Source organism: Enoplosus armatus, chromosome 15 (assembly GCF_043641665.1).
Source record: "Enoplosus armatus isolate fEnoArm2 chromosome 15, fEnoArm2.hap1, whole genome shotgun sequence".
Classification (NCBI taxonomy): domain Eukaryota; kingdom Metazoa; phylum Chordata; class Actinopteri; order Centrarchiformes; family Enoplosidae; genus Enoplosus; species Enoplosus armatus.
The window spans coordinates 11,602,797-11,611,960 of record NC_092194.1 but is presented as its reverse complement, the minus strand read 5'-3'; the positions used below and the strand labels follow the sequence as shown (position 1 = coordinate 11,611,960).

At 43.3% G+C, this 9,164-nt stretch overlaps 2 protein-coding genes across 3 annotated transcripts; one reads left to right on the top strand and one right to left on the bottom strand.

Moving 5' to 3' along the window:
* Window positions 1-792: 792 nt before the first annotated feature.
* On the bottom strand, window positions 793-5,608 carry cmpk2 (cytidine monophosphate (UMP-CMP) kinase 2, mitochondrial). Of its 2 annotated transcripts, none has more exons than XM_070920174.1 (5): window positions 4,983-5,608; window positions 4,626-4,740; window positions 4,022-4,223; window positions 3,582-3,815; window positions 793-2,233 (listed from the first exon to the last, which is right to left on the bottom strand). In XM_070920174.1, the coding sequence occupies exons 1-5, from the start codon at window positions 5,571-5,573 to the stop codon at window positions 2,113-2,115; spliced, it is 1,263 nt and encodes a 420-aa protein (XP_070776275.1). In that variant the 5' UTR covers window positions 5,574-5,608; the 3' UTR covers window positions 793-2,112. The 2 variants fall into 2 exon arrangements, with proteins under 2 accessions (XP_070776275.1, XP_070776276.1); XM_070920175.1 differs by having other exon boundaries at window positions 4,674-4,740.
* Window positions 5,609-6,247: 639 nt separating this feature from the next.
* rsad2 (radical S-adenosyl methionine domain containing 2) lies at window positions 6,248-8,866 on the top strand. The gene is made up of 6 exons (XM_070919981.1): window positions 6,248-6,580; window positions 6,655-6,816; window positions 6,957-7,186; window positions 7,286-7,435; window positions 8,074-8,106; window positions 8,475-8,866. Exons 1-6 carry the CDS (start codon window positions 6,259-6,261, stop codon window positions 8,637-8,639), a joined length of 1,062 nt encoding a protein of 353 aa, XP_070776082.1. The 5' UTR covers window positions 6,248-6,258; the 3' UTR covers window positions 8,640-8,866.
* The last annotated feature ends 298 nt before the right edge of the window (window positions 8,867-9,164 follow it).

The window sequence follows — 9,164 nt, the reverse complement described above, 5'->3', positions numbered from 1 at the left end:
GCTCGTCTGCTACTTGTACTGCTACTTGTGTCTATGTAGTGGAAGTGTACTGTATATTTGTGTGTACAGTACAGACGTGTGTGTAAGGCTGAGCTCCTCCTGCAGTTTTTTTTTTTTTTCCATAAATGTGGTTCGGACTTTTCTCTTGCAACTTCAGTAGTGAGGTCACAGATTGGAAGCAGATTGAGTTCATTATTAACTTTTTCCCCAAACCACAGTTCAACTTTCAAAACGCAGACATTAAACGTGTGAAATGTGCGTGTTGTTGTTATTGTTAAGACCTGTGTGTACCCTGGCTATCTGACAAAAACAACTCAACAAATCCTTAATGTTTCAACGAGGAAAAAAACTCTTGACAAATGTAAAGAGAGTTATTTCAGTGCATGTGTAATGTACTGTGATTATGGGCCATTAATGTCATATTACAGTCATGTTGAAGGGGCAGTAATGGCATGATATCACCACTTACTTTCTGTTGCCAAGAATAACAAAGCTTAACAACATCTGACATGGAAGTATGGCTCACACCACAGACACACACAACTTTGCATTTAGGTATGATGTATGGCGTGATGCCTAATTGCTTTGCTCTCCTACTTCATAAATTTTGGACTCTCTCGAGACAGAGGCTACTGTGTTAATGGCAATCAAAATTCCTCACAGGTCTGGGCTACATTCATTTTGTGTCACACCGCACATCCACAGCGTCACCAGGCAGCTGAGGGCTTATGAATTCAATAAAATGTTCTGAGATACTTACCTCATGTAGGAATCCATACTCCATAAACATAATGACACCTTATTTTAGTTTATTTGATTACATGTGATGCTATGATTTGCATCCACAGCACCTCTCCACTCAGTAAAACATTGGATTGCTGTAATTGGTAGTAGGAGTAATCCATGCGCTTATGTGGGGGAGCACTGGAATGACATTGATATACAGCGCTCCATTAATTGCCATATGAATAGGGTCTGCAGTGGTTGGCGCTCTGCTGATGCATCACAGTAAAAGAGATGGGTCACTCTGTCTTCTCCAGCCCGCAGCTTTGCCAAGCTCATAATTACTAAAACCTCCAATTAATCTTCCCATCACATAGGCCAAATATACACTTCCTCCATATACAAATGAGTTACAGTATATACTCTTAGTAAATGCACAGGCTTGTGTGTGTGTTTGCTCAAGTAGGTATGCATGTGCACATTTATGTGTGCACACTTGTGAGAGCCTGTGCCCATGAGAACAGCAAGTACAAACAGCAGTATATGTTCTCAGTGCACTCTATAGCTCCACTGCGAGCCACACAGGTTATCAATACAAGTAGCATCTGTTGTGTCAATATCACACAGTTGAACAAAAGGGAATTGCCATCAGCAGTGCTTTTTAAAGCAAAACAGTGTGTTCACAGAAAGTTCATATGCACTTATGTATAAGCAAGCTAGAAGACAGACATACTGGTACATACAGTTTGTACACATACTTCTTTAGCAGTCTTCTGTCAGATATAATCAAACACTCCAAACAGGTATTTAGTGCAATTGCCTTTTAATTTGAAACATATTTTTAACTAATTAAAAGTCTTTATCTGAATGTAAATTGCATCTATCGGTTTTTTTATCAATGTTTTCATTCTTGCGGGTCTGTTGTATACTTTGAGATTTGGATTGTGCCTGGTTGTGTGTTTAAATGTTTAAACTGGCTGGTGGTTCTTATACACAGTAAATGTTTCTATCCTCTTCGGTCTAAATACAAGCGCTTGTCAATATGTGCAGCTACACTGTGTCTGATTTCTGAGAGGTCACAACAGCAGTTAAATGCACACTTCTTCATGACAGTACTTGGATGTGTGTGTGTGTGTGTGTGTGTGTGTGTGTGTGTGTGTGTGTGTGCGTGCGTGTCGACATGAATATGTATTATTTCTGATTGTAGCATGCAGCTCTGGCCCCTGGCCATTCAACCTTTACTCATTCTGAATAGAACCTCTTCTCCACTCTCCAATCTGGCCCCCGTTCCTCCTACCATCGCATTCACAACACCTTACTGGCACCCAGTGGTGAAAGGAGGTACTGCATCCAATTGATGCTTGGCCAACAGGGGAGATGGAGAACTGTTTACAAGTGGCATTTGCCCCTAATTAAAAGCTGCACTTGTTGGAGCACTTGGTCTGCAGAAGGACTAGCATCCACAGTGACGCAAGCTGGGCCGATGATCCTCCGGTAAGCCTCCTCCACTCTGCGGAGAGACACACATGCACATATTGCTGAACAAGAGAAGAAAATAAGGAAATAAACATAGCAGCTGACACTTTACATTACACTGAATAATCAGTTTTTTTGTCAGGATAACTTTGGGTATTTTGACTGCTCACAGTTTTGGTGAACAGTGAGGGGAGTGCCAAAATACACAACATCTGAGAAATTTAGTATGAGAAACAACACAGATGGCTCAGAGCGCAGCCATTTCCAGAGACAAATGGAAGAATAGTCCTTGTGATAGTGATTGACCAAGTCTGCAGAGTCTCTCACTCTTTCAGTGGCAGACAGTCAACTCCCTCCGCTTTCTAATTCTGCTGGCCCAACATCTGGCCGTCCCGTGTGGAAAGGCCATTATGTCAGGATCGAGGATGAATGAAAGTAGCCATCGACCTGTCTGCGCAGCGACTAACTGGGCCGGCAGTGCCTGCGAGTTTTGACCAGCTTAATGGAGCACAACAGCTCTGCAACTAATCACCTGTTCTTTCTCATCAGCTGCTTCCCCCACGGGACAGTAATTGATTGTTAAGTGTTTGATGGATCAGACTAAGACGGAGCTGACCTGACTCAGTGAAACGTGCAGCACAGTTTGTACACCCATCTGTGGTTTTATGTTTTCACACACACACAACTTTTTTCATCACAGACTGCAGAACATTTTATCCACACATGTCACATGGCTAAGTGTGTTTCTCGCTCTCTCTGTCTCTCTCTCTCTCTTCAGTTTACAGTAGTACTGTCATACTGGACCTCAGTCACATTAATAGGATGTGCTTATGATGCAAGACAGCTACATTATGGGAACTATATTTATCATAAAATGTCCATCTCATCACATTATTTATGCTTTCAGTTTATATTGTTTAGTGATTTACAGTCTCACAACATTATTTTTCTTAAAACCAGTGGAAATGTTGGAATTACTGCCAGTTTCTTCCCTTGCTTTAGGAAAAGTAATCCTAGTATTTGTGCTGAAACGAGAAGTCTTTAGATTAGAGATTAGTCGATCTCCAAAAAATTTAATGCCAACTCTTTTGATAAGCGATCGTTTAAGACATCAAGCAAAAATGTGTTCTTCAATCTCAAATCTTAACATTTGTTGCTTTTCTCTGTTTTGAATGACTGTAATTTGAATATATCTGGGTTTTGGACTGTTGGACGCACATAACAAGCAATTTGAAGACATTTGTTAGACTAAACGATAAATTGATTAATCTAATAATGAAAATAATTAGCCCTACCCAGTATTTTAATTGCCTAATTATAAACCTGTGAACTCAAACTTTTATGTTTCCTTCACATATAATATTATGTGCATCATATCTCACCTCAGTCTGAAAAGCTGGTTGTGGTCCAGCTTTTCCTCCTCATCAGTCTTTCCTTGACCTCTGTCCCTCAGCCTCCTCTTCCTCTCCTCAGGGTCCAGGGTGAGTAAGACCACCAGGCTGGGCTGGAGCAGGTCACTGGGCCAACGGTAAACCTCCGAACCCTCTGCTGGAAGGTTGCACACCGGACCGCTCACTGCTGTGGCGATGGCATAAGCTGCTGTGCTGTGCCAGAACCTGGGGACAGAGAATGGATGGTGGATGGAAAGGTGAATGATGGATGGATGATCAGGTAACCAGCCTCACAGAAGTGGGAGAAGTTAAACATTGAACTTTAGGTCCAGATACCTGTGGAATGTATCTATTCTCTATCCCCTCTATCACAAAACAGGTCACAAAACAGGCAAACTTCACAACACCTGCAACATCTCAGCTGCCTTTACCTGTCAACAATGACAGGTGTCTTCATGCCCTCCTGGCCTATCTGTTCTGCTGTGATGTAGTTCCCCAGAGCGTAGAAGGCCCTGCGGATGAGGGGGGGCTCCTGATCAAAGCGGGCCCTCAAGGGGGACAGGCACTGGGGAGGGGACCGCAGAAGAGCGGCCCCCAGACTATCCCTCAGAGACTCAGTCAGAGTGGTCTTACCTGTGACGGGAAGAGGGAGGGAGGAAAGAGTCACCTCGCAAACAAAGAAGAAACACAAAGACTTTGTAAGCTTCCACACAGCAAAAAGGTAGAATTCATCATATATTTTAAAGGTAATAAGGGACTGAACTGACTCTTGAAAAGTTGACAGACCTAAAACTCCCATCCTACCTACATGGTTGAGGTTTTCACGAGGTTTGCAAAGAGTATTAGATGAGCGAGCTCCTCAATAAACCGCTTTCACAGTGATGTAACTTTCCTGAGGTCATGATACATGATATTCCATTAGGCGAAGCTCACTGGCAGATAATGGCTTTAGCAGAGAACAACGGGCCATCACTTTAGCGAGACATCTATACATCAAACTGATCCCGTATTTATTTATGAGGTAATGGCATTAACCTGTGGCATCCAGGCCCTCTATGACAATAACAGGGAAGTCTGGTTTACTTCTGGCCTCTGCTCGGCTGGGCAGCAGCTCCAGTGCAGACGTCGCCTCTGGGATGATGTCACCACACTGCAGAACAAACACAATCATTCTGCTGCTGTGAGAGGAGGCAGGAGGGAGACATAAGACTGTGGTGCACATGAACACATGCACTACTGTGGGCCACCTGGCACTGATAGATAAATGGAGGAGGGGTTACTTGGTTCACACTGCTATACCTTCCTCTACCACTTGAGGGTGCCATTTTTTGCAAATATTTCTACACCATTTGTAAAACATGTCTGTGCATATCATTATGAGACTATAACAACCTCTTTTAGAACTTCCCAGGCCTCCTCAAAACTGTAGAAAACATCAGAGTTGATGATGTTGAGAGTAGATGGGTGATATTTTGGCGCTTCTGAGGGAACCACGTAGTACTTGTTTGACGTTTCCACTGTTTGCCTGTCTGCATGGGACCACAGATGCTGAGTCCACAGTCGGCCGTCCTCACCTCTCAGGTATGAACACACAAGCACCGGATCGTGCCGCGTTAAATCTCGCAGAAGCCTCTCTGACGAGGATGAACTCTCAGAATGATCTTTTAAAAAGTACCCCTTGATGAGAGAATCCTTGACATTTGGCAGAAATGAGGACATGGGAGACAAATCGCACTCCGGAGGCAAGTCTCTCAGCAACTTCTCTTTCAGCTCCCCGTAAAACTTTGCCCGTCTGATTCTGTCGCTGCTGCAGACGAGGAGAGAGTAACATCTGCCGGAGTCTCGGACTTTTCTGAACACCCGCGGCGCCTCTTCTCCCCGGTGCTTCTCTTGAAGTGAAAAGTAGAGGGGTGCTCCATCCAGCTCCACTGAGAAAATACGAGAGGACCACTGAGGAAGAAGAGACATCGTGCGCCGTGCCATCTGTTACACGAGACGTTTTGATCAGTTTCCAGTCTGGCTTAGTGGCACACTCACTGCGAGGCACATTACATAAACTGCAGGGAAAACGAAAGTTACCGGGCTGAACAGGCAAAACGAAACTTTGCGATCACACATCTGAAGGGTGGTGCAAGCTAAAGAGTGTGTTACTGTTACTGTTCACAGAAGAATGGGGAGGATAAATAGTTGCTGGTTGTGTCATAGTGAGGTGGTGTCTCTGACATCATTTCGGCAGGTGCTCACCTTCTCAATCAGTCTCATCGGGGCAAAAGCTGGGGGCATTAAGGGAACTAGGGGTGCTAAATTGTGGATGAAGGCATAAAAGAAAACAGATGAATACAGGTTGGCAGAGAAAACACATATCCTCTCATCACATATACCCTATGAGCTTCCCATAAAGTTCCTCATTCTTCTTGGCTGATGCGTCTGCACAATGACGGACGGTGTGTTCGCTGTATAGTGATAACTTGGCCAGCAGCATCACATTTTATCGCTCTGTCATCGGCCGGTGTCTGGGTCGTCCTCCCAGCTGGGTTTCGTTTTCGATGTTTGTAAACAGAAACTCGGTCGCTCCGCTGATTTACTTTCCCTCTCCCTGCCCTGCAGGGCTCTATATAAGATCTGCCAACAGTGCGAGCAGAGCGGGTGTGATTCGGTCGCTTTAAAGATGCAGTTCTTCTCTATGGTCGCGTCTCCGAAGCTGCTGCTGCAGCTCTGCATCAGCACCATGCGCTACATTATGGCGAGCGTCTTCTCAATAGTTGGTTACTGGAGAGCAGGAGTCTGCAAGGGAACAGCCTCACCTGTTTCCCCCGTTGACAGCAAACCAGACCAAAAAGGGCAAAATGCGACGACTCCAACAAGTGTCAACTACCATTTTACACGCAGGTGCAACTACAAATGTGGATTTTGTTTCCACACTGCAAAAACCTCCTTCGTTCTGCCTCTAGAGGAAGCCAAGAGGGGCCTCGAACTTCTGAAGGGAGCAGGTTAGTTTGACGCATCGGTATGTGTTGGTGTCAAACCTCTTGCAGTGCAGTTAAACTCATCTCTGTTTTCTCAGGCATGGAGAAGATCAACTTCTCTGGAGGAGAGCCTTTCTTGCACGAGAAGGGGGAATTTCTGGGGAAATTAGTTCAGTTCTGTAAACAGGACCTCCAGCTCCCAAGCGTCAGCATCGTCAGCAACGGGAGCATGATCAAAGAAACATGGTTCAAGAAATATGGTAAGACTCCTGGTTTGTTTGAGCTTTTTTTTTTCTACTACATTGCTTGATTATTTTTAGTCAAAGAAGAAGAAAACTTCCTTCATATGACACCAAAGCAGATGTTATGCAAACGTTAAGACATGCTCTCCCTCCACCAGGTGACTATCTGGACATCTTGGCCATCTCCTGTGACAGCTTCGATGAGGCAACCAACCAGCTGATTGGCAGAGCTCAGGGCAAGAAGAGCCACATCGACAACCTACACAAGATTTGCAGCTGGTGCCAGCAGTACAAAGTGGCTTTCAAAATCAACTCGGTCATCAACACCTTCAACATAGATGAAGACATGACGGAGCCCATCACCCAGCTCAACCCAGTCCGCTGGAAGGTGACGATAGAAAGGGGAGAGTGTGTAGGTTGGGTATGTCTTGACTCACACACACACACACACACTCACTCCCTCTCTGTCTGTGCTCCCTCTGTTCAGGTGTTCCAGTGTCTGTTGATCGACGGGGAGAATGCAGGAGAGGATGCCCTGAGAGAGGCAGAGAGGTTCGTCGTCAGTGACCAGCTGTTTCAGGAGTTTCTGGATAGACACAGCAGTGTCTCCTGCCTTGTTCCAGAGTCCAATGAGAAGGTATGAGACTGTTAACAGTGGAAACAGACATGTTAAAATTCACAAACTAATGCCCACGAACCCACACAGAAACATCTTATTTTAGGTAAGCATTTTATACCCTATGATATAAATCAGTGTTTTAAATTAGGGCTTAAATCTCACCACATTTTAATTACATTTTGATGACTGAGTGAAAACATAATATTCCATTTTACCTGGGGTGTCCTGCCCAGATCATCTCTCTGATTTTACAATACCAGGGTATAAATGGGAAATAAACAATGGAAATGTTAGAGTGAATGGAAAAGAGATTGTGAAGTGTTAATATTAAACTTACCGAGGTTGTTTCTAAGCTGACTGATCAAATTCAAGGTTATCTGAGAAACTGAAACAAGAGTGGAAGTGTATTACACAACCACGACGATCAAGTAGCTTGTCAGCCATATTCATTGAACCAAGGCTCAACCAAAATGCACCGTAGCAGAGACCAACACATCCCACATCTTGTGAGCAGTAACACTGATTTGTGTGAAATTTTCCATTGGGTTTGGAGCAACATCAGCTGTGTTGTTAGCTGGTAAACAGTGTGACAGTGTTGAGAATTCAGGCCCTAGACTGACGAGACTGAAGTTGGTCTTGCTTGCTTGTCTTCACAGATGAGGAACTCCTACCTGATCCTGGATGAATATGTAAGTACCTTATATTGTTTGTGGACTAAACTACTACTACTACTTTTACAGGTCATTTAAGTCTTCCCTTAATTTAACTGTTGCTGCGACAGGGCCATTGAGTTTGCTAAAAGAGTTTTTATTTTTATTAGATGTTGAAGTAAAAGCACTTCCCTCCAAGTTTGGGGCAGTTAGAGGTCATTAAATGGTGGTTGCTTGAATGGAGTTCAAAGGCTTAAGTTTGGCTTAATTCTGAAGATTTTATTATAATTGACTGAGGAAAAATCAAAACAAATGTTTTGCCTTCTAACTGTTCAATACAAAGGTAACTCACCACATCTGATGAGCCTTTAAATGTGTAACTGATTAAGTCTTTCTTCATTTTTCAGATGCGTTTCCTGGACTGTCGAGAGGGAAGGAAGGACCCGTCCAAGTCCATCCTCGATGTCGGTGTGAAGGAGGCCATTTGCTTCAGCGGCTTTGATGAAAAGATGTTTCTAAAGAGAGGAGGGAAATACGTGTGGAGCAAAGCCAAGATGAAGCTGGAGTGGTGAAAATCTGCAGCTCCATTTTGATTTACCTTTGCTGAGTTATTTCACAGATAATTTTTACAATGTGGACGTTTTTATCTTTATTTGTGTTTGTTTTCTTGTGTTTTTCTTATTTTTATATTTTGTGCATATTTTTATTTCTAAATTTATGCTGCTTTCCAATCTTGAATGGGAGCACCAGTGCTGTAAAAATTTCCCTCCGGGGATCAATAAAGTATTTCTGATTCTGATTCTGATTCTGATTACTTATTATAACTTAATGTACTGCTTACGTTAGTAGAAAAACAGTTTTCAGACTTATTTAAGTCAAAGTTTCAAGTTTTTTGCACTTTCTTGTTGAATAGATAGATTGATAAATTTATAGCTTGATTGATATATTATTGTGTCCTTGCACTGCAGAGCAAATATAATTTAATAAATAGTGTTTTATCGTTGTATGTAGCACCCTGAGTTATCATGAAAAGCCACTTTCTCCCAATGTGGCCAATTAAAGGCCAGCCTAAAGGTGCTGGTTAAACAACTTCAATA

Excerpts from the sequence above, each read along its gene's own strand:
- cmpk2 (XM_070920174.1), bottom strand. The coding sequence starts at position 5,573 with ATGGCACGGCGCACGATGTCTCTTCTTCCTCAGTGGTCCTCTCGTATT. Across the intron at positions 4,741-4,982 it reads CCTGGGAAGTTCTAAAAGAG|TGTGGTGACATCATCCCAGA; the intron begins GTTGTTATAGTC and ends TTTGTTCTGCAG. Across the intron at positions 3,816-4,021 it reads ACACCTGTCATTGTTGACAG|GTTCTGGCACAGCACAGCAG; the intron begins GTAAAGGCAGCT and ends CTCTGTCCCCAG.
- rsad2 (XM_070919981.1), top strand. The coding sequence starts at position 6,259 with ATGCAGTTCTTCTCTATGGTCGCGTCTCCGAAGCTGCTGCTGCAGCTC. Across the intron at positions 6,581-6,654 it reads CGAACTTCTGAAGGGAGCAG|GCATGGAGAAGATCAACTTC; the intron begins GTTAGTTTGACG and ends CTGTTTTCTCAG. Across the intron at positions 6,817-6,956 it reads AACATGGTTCAAGAAATATG|GTGACTATCTGGACATCTTG; the intron begins GTAAGACTCCTG and ends TCCCTCCACCAG.